Source organism: Chiloscyllium plagiosum, unplaced genomic scaffold, assembly GCF_037043375.1.
Source record: "Chiloscyllium plagiosum isolate Xiang-an unplaced genomic scaffold, Cpla_swu_hap1 HiC_scaffold_27, whole genome shotgun sequence".
NCBI lineage: Eukaryota > Metazoa > Chordata > Chondrichthyes > Orectolobiformes > Hemiscylliidae > Chiloscyllium > Chiloscyllium plagiosum.
Window position 1 is genome coordinate 87,186,066 of NW_028270165.1, and position 17,074 is coordinate 87,203,139.

Sequence of the window (17,074 nt, forward strand, 5' to 3'; positions counted from 1 at the left end):
TTCTGTGCTGTATACCTTTATTGAAACCAGTAGAATTCTGAAAGGGGCTTGACAGGATAGATGCAGATAAAATGCTCCTTTGGTGGGGAGGGTCATCGAATTCCGACAATGTGGAAGCAGACCGTTCAGCCCATCTGTTTCACTCTGGCCCTCTGAACAGTACCCCAACCATACCCAACCCCTTACTGCGTATTTCCCATGGCCAAGCCACCCTAACCTGTACATCCCTGGTCACTATGGGTAACTTAGCACGGCCAATTCTCCCTAACCTACACCCGAATCTATAACTTACCTTCTCAAGAATGTAATTTAAATACAGAGCTTTTCTAAGAAAAATGTCAGTCTGACTCAACATTGGGACACAGACAGAATTCACACCTATTGTCTCTACTTATAAATAGGGCAACATCTCTTCGAAATGTAGATTTATTTAGATATAACTGCGTCACTTTACATATTAAGATATCCCTTTGAATGTGCCACATCCCTTTGAACTGTAATCTCGTCTATTTAAACCTCTTTATTTGCAGAAATACCCGTTAAAATGTCCACGTCCCTTTTAAAATGCAGATTGCCCCCTTTAGATATGACGCCGTTCCGTTAGATGTGGGAATATCTGTTTAAATTGAGCCGTGAGCTTTCCCAATGTAGACAGGGCTCCTGGAAACGTGGCAGTGTCCCCCCTGCAGCTGCAGAGCGAGACAGGAGAGTTTGTTTTTGTGAATGAGCAGTTGTAGCGCGAGGTGGCTGTTGCTTGGTGACGGTGAGGCTCCCCGGCCCCGTGCAGACGTCACGCGGGGGCGAAGGCGGTTGGGAGGAGAAGTCGCTCGAGCGGGGAAGCGGCGGCCGTTAGGAAAATGGCGCCGTGCGGCCCGGGGCAGACACCCGTCACTGGGCACCGCCGCCTTCCTGGCGCAGCTGCTGTGTCACGGCCACACCGGCCGGCTGTACAGCAGGCAGGAGCCGGTGAGCATTCTGAAGGCGGATGGGGTTAAGGGCCTGCTTGGGAACTCGTTGGCCGCCTGGGTGGTGGAGTTCTACTGGTCGTGGGGCGGCCCCTGTGTCAACTATGGGGCCACCTGGAAGGTACTGGGCCCGGGAGGTGAAAGGTGAGGCAGGTTGTGGGGGGGACGGAGGGGAAGGAATGTGGGGCCTGTCCTGTCATAGTGACATTTTACACTCACTTTCCATCTGCTTTTACTGGCGCCTGTGCTGTTTCCCCCTCACTTTGTTTAATCCTTGTGCTGTTTACCCCTCACTGAAGGGGCAGGACCTGTTGCGAATGGTTAGTAAAGTATGTGGTGCACAAAGCCTTGTTAACATGGAGATAGTTTGTTATTTGGAAAAATATACTTTTTAATATTTAGAGTCATAGAGATGTACAGCACGGAAACAGACCCATTCGGTCCAACCTGTCTATGCCAACTAGATATCCTAAATTAATCTAGTCCCATTTGTCGGCACTTGGTTCATATCCCACTAAACCCTTCCTATTCATATTCCCATCCAGATGCCTTTCAAATGCTGTGATTATACCAGCCTCCACTAATTCCTCTCGCAGCTCATTCCATACGTGCACCACCCTCCGCATGGAAAAGTTGCCCCTTCGGTACCTTTTATATCTTTCTGCTCTCACCCTAAACCTATGCCCTCTTGTTGTGAACCTCACCCCTATTCTGGGGAAAAGACACTTAAAAAAAGTTGAGCAACCAGACAAAATGCTAAAGCTATAAAATGTTGAGTCTCATGGGGGGAGGGGGAAAAAATGTGGCTCGACCCCATATTTCTTCTCTTGGCATTTGAACACTTAACATCTGTCAATAACACCAGCATCGCCACAGAGCATATTGTGTCTGCTCCTGCTCGCTGGTGTCACCAACACATTGTCCATGCTCCTCACTGTCGGTAGAAAAGGAGACATCGCTTATCTCTGTTCCTAAAGGTCTTCCCTTTATTCTTAAAGCTATGTCCTCTGGTCCTAGTCTCTCCTACCAATGGAAACATCTTCCCAATGTCATTGCACTGTGGGGATGAAGCCCTACCCTATCCGGTCATTTCTGCTGGTCGGTGAGACGAGGCCTCAAGGTTAGAAGAAGTAGCTTTTAGACAGAGATGAGGAGGAACTGCTTTTCCTAGAGGGTCGTGAATGTATGGAATAGTCTAGATTAGAGTGGTGCTGGAAAAGCACAGCAGGTTAGGCAGCATCCGGAGAGCAGGAAAATCGATGTTTCGGGCAAAAGCCATTCATGAAAATCTGTGGAATACTCTGGCCAAGGAAGCAATAGAGGCAACTTCATTAAGTATATTCAAGACACAGTTAGGTGGGATTTGGCCTGATTGGGGAATTAAGGGGTTGCTTGTGACTGTGCAGGGAGGAGGAGATGAGACAATGGATAGATCAGCCATGATCTTAATGAATGACGGAACAGGCTCACTTGTAGCAGCTGGAGTGAATCCAGAGAGGGAGCAGACTTTACGACCTCAGGTATGTGTCTTGGTGAGGAAAGACAGAAGTTCTGGTTGCAACTGTTTTCCATAGCTTGCCAGAGTCTGAGGAGTGACCTTACACACTTTTATATCATCATGAGGGGCATGGATAGGATAAATAGACATGGTATTTTCCTTTGGATGGGGCAGTCCAGAACTAGAGGGTAATAGGTTTAGGATCGAGAATGTGGTGCTGCAGCAAGTCAGGCAGTGTCCGAGGAGCAGGAAAATCGACGTTTCGGGGAAAGGCCCTTCATCAGAGAAGTGTGTGTGAGAGTTTGTGTGTAAGACTGTGCATAGGAGAGTATGTATTTGCATGAGTGCCTGCTTGATAAAGTGTGATTGTGATGGAGTATGAGCCTGCGAGAGGGTGAGAGTTTTGAGGGGGTGGTGTATGCATATGTCTGAGAGAGGTATGGATATAAGTGAGGGTTTGCATTTTGCTAAAATAGAGGGCAGCAAGACTTCAACAGGTAATGGTAGGGCCTTGGGTCGTGTTGTAGAACAGAGACCTGGTGGTGTTCAGGTTCATTGTTCTTGAAAACTACATCACTGGTAAATAGGGGAGTGAAGAAGGTGTTCAGCACACTTGCCTTCATTGTTCACTTGCTGAGTACAGGGGTTGGGACATCATGTTGGAGTTGCACACAGAAAGTACGTTACTCAGAGGGTGATAGGTGCCTGGAACACATTACCAGTAGAGGCAGTGACGGTAGATTCATTTAAAGTGCACCTGGACAGATGCATGTGTCGTTGGAGAACTGAGGGATACAGATTCAGGAATTGGGCGATTAGGTTTAGACAGGGGATTTGGATCAGCTTAGACTTGGAGGGCTGTCGGGCCTGTTCCTGGGTTGTAAATTTTCTTTGTTCTACATTGAGGTTGTACAGGATGTTGGTGAGGCCATTTTTCTGGAGTACTGAGTACAGTTCTGGTTGCCCTGTAATATGAAGAAGACTATTAGAGGCCGGACCAATGAGGAGCACTGGAACTCCGGAAGGAGTCTGGTCCTCCTGCCATTGAGAGCAGCCCTATTGTCTGAATCCGAGACATCGATTTTCCTGCTCCTCGGATGCTGCCTGACCTGCTGTGCTTTTCTAATCTTGACCCATGAACTTCTGAAACTGCTGTTGCTCCTCTCTCTCTGAATGAAGACTGAGATTCATTCAAGACTGTAATTTCCTTCCTCTGTCCAACAGCACTCTCTTCTCTCACTCCCTTTTCTATTTCTTTTATTTTCATGCTGGGATCCAATTGTTGACTTGCAGCAACTGAAAAGAAAAGGAGTGAATCCAGAAAGAGGACAGACTCGGGAAAAGCTAGTCCAGGTCTGTGCCTCAAACACATGGCAAGTGCAATATCACAGTGTGAAGTTATAGTCTTTGCTGTGAAAAACAAAGCAGAAATGAGGTGTATTGTTTAAATGGTGATATATTGGGAAGTAGAGAAAGTGAGGACTGCAAATGCTGGAGATCAGAGTCAAAAAGTGCCGTGCTGGAAAAGCACAGCAAGTCAGGCAGCATCCAAGGAGTAGGAAAGTTGACGTATCGGGCACAAGCCCTTCATCTGGAATGATGTGGTTTAGGGTGAGAGGGGAAAGATATAAAAGAGACCTAAGGGGCAACCTTTTCATGCAGAGGGAGCTGCCAGAGGAAGTGGTGGAGGCTGGTACAATTGCAACATTTAAGAGGCATTTGGATGGGTATATGAATAGGAAGGGTTTGGAGGGATATGGGCCGGGTGGTGGCAGGTGGGACTAGATTGGGTTGGGATATCTAGTCGACATGGACGGGTTGGACTGAAGGGTCTGTTTCCATGCTGTACATCTCTATGACTCGAAGACTCTGTGTGGATGTCCAAAGGGGCCTCAGTGTCTTCCTACACCAGTCGATGCCAGTTGTCAGACAGGTGCAGCAAGCAATCAGCAAGGCAAATGGAATATTAGCAAGAGGAATTGAGTTCAGAAGTGGGGATTTCTTCCTTCAGTTAGGGGGTCATTGAATATATTCAAGGCTGAGTTCATCTGAGTTTTGGCCAACAGAGAAGTGGATGGTTAGTGGGGAAGGCAAGAAAATAGTTTTAACACCAGTATAGAACAGTGACAGTCATTCAGCATAGAAACAGATCCTTCAGTCCAACTCGTCCATGCTGACTATATTCACAAATTAAACTAATTGGATCAACTTAGGCTTGAAGGGCCGAAGGGCCTGTTCCTGGGTTTTAAATTTTCTTTGTTCTATGTTGAGGTTGTACAGGATGTTGGTGAGGCCATTTTGTTTATGGAGTACTGCGTACAGTTCTGTTCCCCCTGTAATAGGAAGAATACTATTGGAGAGGGTTCAGCAAAGATTTACCTGGATGTTGCCAGGACTGGAGGGTTTGAGTTATAGAGAGAGGCTGGGACTTTTTCACTGGAGTGGAGGAGGTTGAGGGATGACCTTATTGAGATTTGAAAAATCATAAGGGGTGAGGAGAATAGCGAGGAGCATGTGTGGTTATGTCGAGCCAGGGATGGGGAGGTGAAACAAAATTGTGGCTCTCCCCTTTTTTCCTTCTATTGACATTTGGCCAGTTGAATCTGTCAGTTACGCCAGCATATCTACAAAGCCAACTGCACGTGCCCCTCGGTGTCAGCAAGCACTGCGCATGTTCGCCGGTGTCTGCAAAAAACTGCACGTTTCTATCTGTCAGTACAAATGGTACATGAATTTCATTTGCCAGCCCAATGAGGAGCACTGGAACACCGAAAGGAGGAGCCTGGTCCTCCTGCCATTCAGAACAGCCCTATTGTCTGAATCCGAGACGTCGATTTTCCTGCTCCTCGGAGGCTGCCTTCTAGCACCACTCTAATCTTGACCCATGAGCTTCTGAAGCTGCTGCCCCTCTCTCTCTCTCTCTCTCTCTCTCTCTCTCTCTCTCTCTCTCTCTCTCTCTCTCTCTCTCTCTCTCTCTCTCTCTCTCTCTCTCTCTCTCTCTCTCTCTCTCTCTCTCTGAATGAAGATTGAGATTCATCCAAGACTGTAATTTCCTTCCTCTGTCCAACAGCTATTTCTTTTATTTTCATGCTGGGATCCAATTGTTGACTTGCAGCAACTGAAAAGAAAGGGAGTGAATCCAGAAAGAGGACAGACTCTGCAAAAGCTGGTCCAGGTCTGTGCCTCAAACACCTAAAAACTGAAGTACCACCGTGTGAAGTTATCGCCTTTGCTGTGGAAAAAACAAAGCAGAAATGAGGTGTATTGTTTAAATGGTGATATATTGGGAAGTGGAGAAAGTGAAGACTGTAAATGCTGGAGATCAGAGTCAAAATGTGTGGTGCTGGAAAAGCACAGCAAGTCAGACAGCATCCGAGGAGTAGGATAGTTGACGTTTCGGGTAAGAGCCCTTCATCAGGAACGATGTATGGATGGACAAAGGAGCATCAGCATCCTCCTACACTAGTTCAAGACAGTTGTCAGACAGGTGCAGCAAGCGATCAGCAAGGCAAGTGGTATATGAGCAAGAGGAATTGAATTTAGAAGTGGGGGTGTCTTCCTGCAGTTCGGGGGTCATGGAATATATTCAAGGCTGAGTTCATATCATTTTTGACCAACAGAGAAGTGGATGGTTCTTGGGGAAGGCAAGAAAATAGTTTTAAGGCTCGTACAGAACAGTGACAGTCATACAGCATAGAAACACACCCTTCTATCCATGCTGACTATATTCACAAATTAAACTAATCCCACCTGTCTGTGGCCCACATCCCTCCGTACCTTTCCTATTCATGTACTTATCCAAACATCTTTTAAATGTTACTGTACCTGCATCTATCACTTCCTCTAGACATTCATTCCACACACAAATCACTCCTTTTTTTTAAAAGAAAATGTGCTCCTCAGGTCTTTAAAATCGTTCTACTCTCTCCTTAAACGTTTGCTCCCCAATCTTGAAATGACACCTGCCATTCACCTCCCCTATATTCCTCATGATCTTTTAAACCTCTCTAAGGTCACCTTTTAACATCCAATGCTCCAGTGAACAAAGTCCCAGCCTCTGCTCGATGTCGGGAGATCCATATCCATTTGTGATCAGTTTAATGGTGGTGCAGGCTTAAAAGACCAAATGGTCGACTCCTGTTCCCAATTCTCTGTGTCCTGGACATAAGACATAGGAGCAGAAAGTAGGCTATCAGGTCTGCTCATACAATTCAATCGTGGCTGATAAGTTTCTGAGCCTCATTCTGCTACTTTCTCCATGTAACCCTTGAACCCCTTGATACTCAAGAACCTAACTATCTCGGTCTTAGATATCCTCCGTGACCTGGCCTTCGCAGCCTTCTGTGCCAATGAATTCCATAGATTCACCACTCTCTGACTGAAGAGGTTTCTCCTTATCTCCATTCTGAAAGGTCATCCCTTTACTCTAAAGCTGTGCCCTCAGGTTTTAGTTTCTCCTACCAATGGAAACATCTACCCAACATCCACTCTGTCCAGGCTGTTCAGTATTATGTATGTTTAGATCTCCCCTGTGTGTGGGCCTATTAATCAGCATAAGCCAGACCCTTCAGGATGAGGTACAGCAAGGATTAGGTTCAGCAAATTGAAAATGGAGGGAGAGCGTGTAGCTTGGAGATATTCAGTTTCTAGAGAATGAGAGGGGAATTAAATTAGAATTGATCGGATGGGCTGAAGGGCTAAGCAGTGGCAGATAGATTAATTTCGGATATATGGTTTGCATGGACAAGTTGGGCGGAAGGGTCTGTTTCTGTGGTGTCTGACTCTAGTTGTCTTCGGTGAAAGCAGAAGAGTGGTTGTGAAGACGGGACTTTCAGAGCAGCTTTCAAAAATGTTTTGCCCTTACTGGGACCGGAAGAAGTTACAATGAAATCTTTCATTTGGGAGACAGCAAGGAACTAAGTGAGTACATCTGAGATTTTGGTGGAAACTGGGAATTTGTTGCACTGTGGGGATGAAGAATGTCCATTCTCTCTCTCTCGCCACCCCATCTCTGACCCCTGTCCAGTCCATCAACCCACCCTCTCGCCATTCATTTTCTCTCTCAGCCCCCCCCCCCCCCACCTTCTGCTTCTTGTCCTTTCTATTCCCACCAATTGCCCCCATCCATTCTCTCTCTCTCTCCCCACACTCTGCAGTCCCCCATTCGGTCTCTGCTCATACTCTGGACCCCACCCCATTCTCACTCACTCCTCCACAACACACTATACCCCCATTCTCTCCCCCTGGCCCCCATCACATTCTGTCCCTGTTCCGCCAGTCTTTCTCTACCCCACACCCTCTGCCCCTTGTCCATTTTCTCTCTCACTTTCACTCTCTCTCTCCCTCCCCCCCCCCCCCCCAACATTCTCTCTTTTCTCCTGTCCAATCCCCTCCATCAGCCCCTGTCCATTCCTCCAACCAGCCTCAATGCCCCCTGTCCATTTCCCCCTGCGACCCTCAGTGTCTCTTGTCCATTTCCTCCGGCCACCCACAGTGCCCCCTGTCCATTCCGCATGACCATGCACTTTGCCCCCTGTCCATTCCCCCCACCACCCACAGTGCCCCCCGACACCAACAGCACCCCTTGTCCATCCCCTCCATCACCCACATCAGCCCCTGTCCATTCCTCCAACCAGCCACAGAACCCCCTATCCATTCCTCCCCACCACCACCACTTGCAGTGTCTGTTGTCAATTTCCTCTGGCCACCCGCAGTGCTCCCTGTGCATTCCACACCGGCCACCCACAGTGCCCCGTCCACTCCCCCCCCCCCCTCCCTCCACAGTACCCCTGTCCATTCTCCCCGCCACACACTGCACACCCTGCCCTGTCCCCCTCGCCACTTACAGCACTGGCTGTCAAACCCACACCGCCACCCATAGTACCCCCTGTCCATTTCCCCCCATCATCCACAGCTTCACCCCATCCATTCCCCCTGCCGCCCAGAGCACCCCCTGTCCATTCATCCCGACAGCCTCAGTGCCCCCTGTCCATTCCCCCCGCCACCCACCGTGCCCCTGTCCATTCTCCCATGGACTATAACCTGGTGTTGTGTGATTTTAAACCATATTCAGAAACATCTGAAAGCACATACTACTTTTTTTAAAAAGAGCTGCCGAAATCTTTCTGAAACTTTCATTGAAGTCTGCGCAGTTAGGCTACAGCCCCTATAAGGGTTGAATGGTCTATACTTAGTCTCGTGAAATTGGTTCCAACTATGTAGAAATAGAGTTGTCGAGCACGTACACAAAGACTTTCAGTCCAGGCTGACCAGATATCCTAATTTAATCTAGTGACCCATTTGCAAGCATTTGGCCCATATCCTTCTAAACCCTTCCTTTTCATATGCTGGAGATCAGAGCTTAAAAATGTGTTGCTGGAAAAGCGCAGCAGGTCAGGCAGCATCAAAGGAACAGGAGAATCGACGTTTCGGGCATAAGCCCTTCTTCAGGAATCCTCATTCCAAACACACACCACCCTCTGTGAAAAAGTTGCCCCTTAGCTCCCTAATCAATCTTTTCCCACTCATCCTAAATCTATGCCCTCAAGTTCTGGACTCGCTCCCACTACCCTGGGGAAAAGGCATAAAAAAGTTGAATAGCCAGACAGAATGCAAAAGGAATAAAATCTGAAGCCACAGGAAAAAATGTGATTCTATCCTTTTTTTTCGATTTGCATTTGGACCCTTAAAAGCTGTCAGTAATAACGGCATCGCCCCAGAGCATACTGCACATGCTCATCGGTGTCAGTAAGGCGCAACGCATATTTGCTGGTGTCAGCAAATCACAACGCATGTTCTTTGCTGTCCGCCGAAAAGGCGCGCGACCTACTTTGACGAACCAATAGAATGCCAAGGAGGACCGGAAGAAGACCGGTACTCCTGCCAATCAGAGCCCCCATGTTGTCTGAATGCGGAAGGTGCGCCATGAATTTCAGAACCTGCTGCTGATTCTCTGCCTCTGAATGAAGATTCACCTTCACGCCGGACTGCAACTTCTTTCCTCTGTGCGGCACTCTCTTTTCCCACCACCGTTTTCCACTTATTTTTAATGTTGGGGTCAAGGGCTCTCCCTAAGGGGGTGCTGGGGCAGGATAGTGAAGTGGGGATAGGTGAAGACAGGTAGAGGGTAGGACCTGGTTGATCAATGGGAGGAAGGAATCTGGTTAGCAGGGAGGAGTGGAAGGGAGGGGGAGGAGCTGGGACAGGAATTGGGGGACGGGAAGGAAGATTACTTGAAATTGGAGAACTCGATGTTGAGTCCTCTGAGCTGTAGGCTACCCAGGCAGAAGATGAGGTGGTGTTCCTCCAATTTGCGGTTTGCTTCATTGTGGTAATGGTGAAGCCCTAAGATGGTCATGTCAGAAAGGGCGTGGGAAAGGAAATTAAAATGGATGGTGACTGGGAGGTCCAGTCGGCCTCTGCAGACCCGGCTGTGATGCTCAGCGAACCATTTCCCAAGTTTACACTCGGTCTCAACGATGTAGAGAAGACCACAATTGGCAGACACATGGCAAGTGCAGTACCATAATATGAGGTTATAGCCTTTGCTGTGGGGAAAAAAAGCAGAAAGGTGTGTTGTTTAAATGGTGATGTATTGGGATGTGGAGAAAGTGAGAACTGGAGATCAGAGTCGGAAAGTCTGGCAATGAAAAGCACAGCAGGTCAAGCAGCATCCGAGCAGTAGGACAGTCGGAGTTTCGGGCATGAGCCCTTCAGGAATGATGCATGGATGTTCAGAGGGGCATCAGCATCCTTCTGTGCCAGTTGTCAGACAGGTGTAGCTGGCAATGAGCAAGGCAAGTGGTGTGTTAGCAAGAGGAATTGAATTCAGAAGTGGGGATGTCTTCCTGCAGTTAGGGGATCATTGAATAAATTCAAGGCTGAGTTAATCTGATATTTGAACAAGAAAGAAGTGGGCGTTTATGGAGGAAGGCAAGAAAATGGTTTTAAGACCAGTTTAGAACAGTTCCAGAGTCAGACAACACAGAAACAGACCCTTCTGTCCAACTACACCATGCTGACTGTGTTCACAAACAAAACTAGTCCCACCTGTGTGTGTTTGGCCCATATCCCTCTGAACCTTTCCTATTCATGTACTTATCCAAATGTCTTTTAAACCTTGTTACTGTACCTGCATCCACCACCATGTCTGGACATTGATTCCACGCACAAACTACTCTCAAAAACAAAGGTGCTACTCCAGTCTTTTGAAAGTCTTTCTCCACTCATCTTCCTCATTTGCTCCCTAATCTTGAAATCCCCACCCTAGGAAAAGGACACCTGGGGTTCACCTCATCTACCCTCCTCATGATTTTATGAACCTCTTTTAAGGTCACCTGTCAACCTCATGTGTTCCAGTGAAAAAAGTACCAGCCTATCCACCTAGATGTAGGTATAATCATATCCAGTTATGAATTGTTCAATGCTGGTGCAGACTCAAGACTGAATGGCCTAGTCCTGCTCCCAACTCTCTCACTCTGTCCAGGGCAGCAAGAGGCCCTAAGTCATAGGAGCAGAAATTAGGCCATTCAGCCCATCAGGTCTAATCACCCCATTCAATCGTGGCTGCTAGGTTTCTCAACTCCATTCCCCCTCTAACCCTCGATCCCATTGATACTCAAGAACCTATCTGTCTCAGTTTTAAATATCCTCAGTGACCTGGCCTCCACAGCCTTCTGTGGAAATAGATTCCACAGATTCACCGCTCTCTGGCTGAGGAAGTTTGTCCATTCTAAAAGGTCTTCCCTTTACTCTAAGGCTGTGCCCTCTGGCCCGAGTCTGTCCTACCAATGGAACCATCTTCGCAATGTCCACTCTGTCCGGGCTGTTCAAGATTATGTATGTTTCAATTAGACATCCCCCCCCCTCCCCCCCACTGAGTGTAGGCCTGTTAATCAGCATGAACCAGACACTTCAGGATGAGGTACAGCAGGGATTATGGTCAGCAAAGTGAGAATGGAGGGAGTGTGTGTGGGATGGAGATTTTCAGCTTCTAGGGAATGAGAGAGAAAAGTGAGTTCGCTATAAATTAGAATTGATCGGATGGGCCAAAGAGTGGTAGATGGAATTTAATTTGGAGAAATGTGAGTTGTTGCATTTTGGTCAAACAATCCAGGCAGGACTGACACAGTTAAGAGGAGTGTTGCAGAACAAAGAGTCCTTGGAGTGCAGGTTCCATAGTTCCTTGAAAGTGGAGTCTCCGGTAGACAAGATAGTGAATGAGGCATTTGGTAGGATGGCCTTTATTGGTCAGAGCATTGAGTAGATGAGTTGGGAGGTCATGTTGTGGCTGTTCAGGATGTTGGTTCAGCCAATTTTGGAATACTGCATTCAGTCTGATCTCCCTTCTGCAGGAAAGACGTTATGAAACTTTGAAAGGGGTCAGAAAATATGAGCTATAGGGAGAGGCTGAATCGTCCAGGGACATTTTCCATGGAGCATCAGAGGCTGAGGGGTAAACATATAGACCTTTGTAATGGGCATGGAGAGGAGGGAAAATCTAAGGTCTTTTCCCCCAGGGTAGGGGAGTTCAAGAAAACTAGAAGGCATATGTTTGAGGTGAGAGCAGAATGATTTAACAGGGGTCTGAGGGGCAACCTGTTCACACAGAGGGTGGTGCATGTATGGCACGAACTGCCAGAGGAAGTGGTGGAGATTGGCACAATTACAACATTTAAAAGGCATGTGGACATCTGTCTTTTCTCAGCTCTGCTGAATTTCTGTTGAAGCTTTAACCCCCCCCCCCTTTTACACCTTCTGGGACAATAAAACATTCAGTTAATCAACACCCAACCCACAATCTCCCAGCCTGTCAACCATCCAGGCACTGTGTAGTCACAGCAGGGAATCGAACAAAAAAAATGAAACAACATTAGAAATAAATTGGTGCTCGTGTTTAATGTTTATTCATTAGGAAATAAACCAGAAATAGGGCTCTCCCAGGATTCGTGTGGTCCCCTATTTGAGGAATTCTTTCTCTCTTACATCGAACTGTTAGTATGCAGCTCTGATTTACAACAATAGTTACATCAACAGGACTAAAGCATCTGTTATCAAATTGGCAGTGATGTACAGCACGGAAATAGAGTTTTTCTCTCTCTCATGCACACACGCACATACATGTCCATGGGGGTGAATTTATATTTGCAGAATGATATTTGCAGATACATTCTATTTTGCTCAGAAAAAACACAATCTGCAGGCAGTCAACCCATGTAATATATTGTAAATTCCTGTTTGGAAATAGAACCAGTCTGACTCAAGATTGGGGTACAGACAGACTCTGACCTCACACCTTTAATGCATTGTCTGAGCTGAGATGTCACCTCTTGTTATAAATCCTTGTTATCTTGATAAGGTGCCTTGCAGGAAGTTCTGGGATTTACATGTTAATGATGGCTGCAACCCATTCTAGAAGATGAAAGACTTAACAATCCAGGTTTGTTCAACATATCATTTCAGTGGCAGGACACTTTTTTTCTATATGTGTTTTATGATTTTATTTTCCGCAACCACCTGATGAAGGATCAGTGCTCCAAAAGCTCGTCCTTCCAAATAAATGTGTTGGACTATAACCTGGTGGTGTGTGTTTTTTCAACTTTGACCAGATGCGGGTGGATTGACCATGCTAAATTACCCACGGTGCCCAGGGATGTGCAGGTTAGGTGTATAAGTCAGGGTTAAATGTAGAGCAATAGGGGTAAGGGAATGGCTGTGGGTTGGTTACCCTTCAGAGGATCGGTTTGGACTTGTTGGGCCGAGTGGCCTGCTTCCACACTGTGGGGATTCTCTGAAGGGAGGAGATTTTTGCAAACACACTTTTTTTTGCTTTACAAAATCAGACCTCACTCTCAGCAGTATCCCAGTGTTAGGAAAGATATTAACTTTCAGGTGGAGTTATCCAAAATTCAGAGAGATGTCGGTCTTGATGTTTTTGCTTTTCTGCCCCTGTAAGGTCCTGAATCAGCACCTTCAGGAGAATGAGTAGAGGAGAGGGAGAGATGGTGCTTTCAATTTTGTGCAACAACAAAAGAAAGGAATATTCCACAAAGTAGAATTGCTTGTTCTGAATTTCTACCCTGCACTGACAGTGATGACCTTTGTAATCTCTTTTTAAACAGTGGATTTGAAGATAGACGTTTCAAAATCAACCCATGAAGTCCTTATGCTGGAAACGTTGACTCTCCTGCTATTCGGATGCTGCCTGACCTGTTGGCCATTTCCAGTACCACACATTTCGACACTGATTCTCCAGCGTCTGCAGTCCTCACTTTGACGTCAGCGTTTTGGTTCCTGTTTGAGTACGTTTTCAGCATCAGTGGGACTGGATGAGAGACCCTACCGTTGCAGCGCATTGAGTGTGGGGCATGTAGCAGCAGGGAGGGGCTGGAAACATATTTGTGTGCAGCTGAAACTTCAGCCATGGAGAAACCCAAGGAATCCCGCCCCGTGGAGAAACGGTGGAAGTGCAGTGATGGCGGGAATGGCTTCCACTTCCCGTCTGCCCTGCAGATTCATCGGCGCATCCACATAGGGGACAGGCCGTTCTCCTGTCCCAAGTGCGGGAAGGGCTTTGCCCAGACCTCTGCCCTGCTGAGGCACCAGCGGGCCCACACCGGGGAGAGGCCATTTCCCTGCCCAGAGTGCGGGAAGGCCTTCAGCAATTGTTCCGACCTGCTGAGGCACCAGCTGTCCCACTCGGGGGAGAGGCCTTTCAGCTGTCCCGACTGCGGAAAGAGATTTACCCAGGCCTCCCACCTGCTGAGGCACCTGCGAGCCCACACAGGGGAGAAGCCGTTCTCCTGCCCTGAGTGTGGGAAGAGATTTACCCAGGCCTCCAACCTGCTGACCCACCGGCGGACCCACACCGGGGAGAGGCCCTTCAGCTGCCCCGAGTGTGGGAAGGCCTTCAGCAATTCCCCCAACCTGCTGAGACACCAGCAGGTCCACACTGGGGAGAGGCCCTTCAACTGCCCAGATTGTGGGAAGGCTTTCAGCGATTCCTCTTCCCTACTGACCCACCAGCAGATCCACAGTGGGGAGAGGCCCTTCAGCTGCCCAGAGTGCGGGAAGGCTTTCAACAATTCCTCTTCTCTGTTGACCCACCAGCGGATCCACACTGGGGAGAGGCCCTTCAGCTGCCCCGAATGTGGGAAGGCCTTCAGCAATTCCCCCAACCTGCTGAGGCATCGGCGGGTCCACACGGGGGAGAGGCCCTTCAGCTGCCCCGAGTGCAGGAAGGCCTTCAGCAATTCCTCCAACCTACTGAAGCACCGGCGGGTCCACACAGGGGAGAGGCCGTTCAGCTGCCCTGAGTGCGGTAAGGACTTCAGCAATTCCTCCGCCCTGCTGACCCACTGGCGGGTCCACACGGGGGAGAGGCCGTTCAGCTGCCCTGAGTGCGGTAAGGACTTCACCCGCTCCTCCCACCTCCAGAGGCACCAGCGTGTTCACGTACCATCACAGGGTGATTGAAGGAGCGACGGCTGAGTGCCATTATCAACTGGACTATCAACCCAGTTCCAGGGGCTCCCGGGTTTGAATCCCGCTGCAGCAGATGGCGCTATACAGGGTACAGGTTGAAATTGCCGAGTGAGGCAACACTTCCTCCGGGTTAAGGCTGTAACAAGGACCCAATTAGAAAGGGACATCTAGGTGCTGACCAATAGTAAAGAAAGTGGTGGGGCGAAAAGTGTGCGCTTTGACTTTGAGCTGTTCAAAAAGCTACTTTTTCTCTGCCTTTTTGCTGAGGGGATCTGAAGCTGTAACAAAGTTGGGTCGCAATAAAGGTTACCTGAACTTACTGCCGGGCTCAGACTCTCATTGAAAGCTTTGAGCGCCAAGGGGTTTTTGTTTTAAAGCTGCTCATTTCTTTCAGCCTCCTGCACTAAGCTTCCAATGTCGCGTATCAGATGGAGTCATGAATGAGCAGCCAGTATTGTGAGAAATTGTCAATTTTTCAGGAGTGCAGAGAGTGTCATTTCATCGGCATTGTAAGATTTCTTGAGGTGTGGGCTGTGTTCGCAAGAAATTATGCGGAGGAGCCAATGTTGGACTGGGCTGGATAAAGTTAAAAATATCACAACACCAGTTTATAGTCCAACAGGTTTATTTGGAAAGCACTAGCTTTCGGAGCACTGCTCCTTCAGCGGGTAACTGTGGAGCAGAATCATAAGACATAGATTTTATAGCAAAAGAGCACAGTGTCATGCAACTGATAGGATATATTGAACGAACCAAGATTGCTGTTAAGTCTTTCACCTTTTAGACTGAGTTGCAGGTTTCAGTTCATTAATCTGTAAATCCCAGAACTACTATTAATTCACATTCTCAAGATGACTTAAGGTTTTTTTTTTTAAAAAAGTGACATCTCAGCCCGGACAATCCATTAAAAGTGTGAGGTTCGAGTCTGTCAGTATCCCAATCTTGAATCAGACTGGTTCTAGTTCCCAAGTAGGAATTTATAAAATATTACACGGATTGACTGCCTGCAGTTTGTGCACTTTTTGAGCAAAGTAAAATGTATCTGCAAACATAATTCTGCCAATATAAGTTTGCCCAAAAATTGATGTGTGAATGCGTGCATGTAAGTGTGTGTGCGCATGCTTGGTAAAGTCAGAGTGTGATGGAGTATAAGCCTGTCAGAGTGTTGGGGGTGTGTATGTGTGGGTGTCTGAGAGAAAGCGTGTGTCTGAGTGAGTTATTAAAAGCGAGGGCTTGTGTTTTGCTAAAACAAGGAAGGGCAGGACTTGTACAGTTAATGGTAAGGCACTGTGTCGTGCTGTAAAAGAGAAACATGGTGGCGTTCAGGTACATAGTTCTTTGAAAGTTGCATCGCTGCTAGACAGGGTGGTCAAGAAGGCATTTAGCATACTTGCCTTCATTGTTCACCCCATTGAGTATAGGGGTTGGGAATCATGTTGAGGTTGTACAGGATGTTGGTGAGGCCACTTGTAGAGTACTGAGTATGGTTCTGGTGGCCCTGTAATAGGAAGAATTCTATTAGAGAGGGTTTGGTAAAGATTTACCAGGATGTTGCCAGGACTGGAGGGTTTGAGTTATAAGAAGAGGTTGGGACTTCATTCACTGGAGCACAGGCGGTTGAGGGGTGACATTATTGAGATTGATAAAATCATGAGGAGTGGAGGTAAGGTGAATAGCAAAGGGCTCTTCCTTAGTGTAAGGGAGCTCAAGACTAGGGGGCATATTTCTTTAAAGTGAGAGGAGAGAGATTTAAAAGGAACCTGAGGGGCAACGTTTTGACAGAGGGTGGTTTGCATGTAGAGTTTGGATGAGTACATGCATAGAAACGTTTAGAGGAATATGGGCCAAACACAGGCAAGTGAAGACTAGTTTAGTTTTGGAATCCTGATTGGCATGGATGAATTGAACCGAAGGGTATACCTCTCTGAACCAGAAGTGATCTTATTGAAACCAGTAGAATTCTGAAAGGGGCTTGACAGGATAGATGCAGACAAAATGCTCCTTTGTGGTGGGAGTCATAGAATCCCAACAATGTGGAAGCAGGCCATTCAGCCCATCTATTTTACTCTAGCCCTCCAAAGAGTATCTCATCCATATCTATCCATCCCCTTCCTCCGTATTTCCCATG

At 47.5% G+C, this 17,074-nt stretch overlaps 2 protein-coding genes across 2 annotated transcripts in view; one reads left to right on the forward strand and one right to left on the reverse strand.

The window, feature by feature from the left end:
• The window catches only part of LOC122545194 (uncharacterized), a 785,061-nt gene that overhangs the window by 52,673 nt on the left and 715,314 nt on the right, over nucleotides 1-17,074 (reverse strand). The window lies entirely within an intron of this gene.
• LOC148144880 (uncharacterized) lies at nucleotides 823-15,266 on the forward strand. The gene is made up of 3 exons (XM_087975136.1): nucleotides 823-1,109; nucleotides 12,821-12,901; nucleotides 13,584-15,266. The coding sequence occupies exon 3, from the start codon at nucleotides 13,885-13,887 to the stop codon at nucleotides 14,935-14,937; it is 1,053 nt and encodes a 350-aa protein (XP_087831262.1). The 5' UTR covers nucleotides 823-1,109; nucleotides 12,821-12,901; nucleotides 13,584-13,884; the 3' UTR covers nucleotides 14,938-15,266.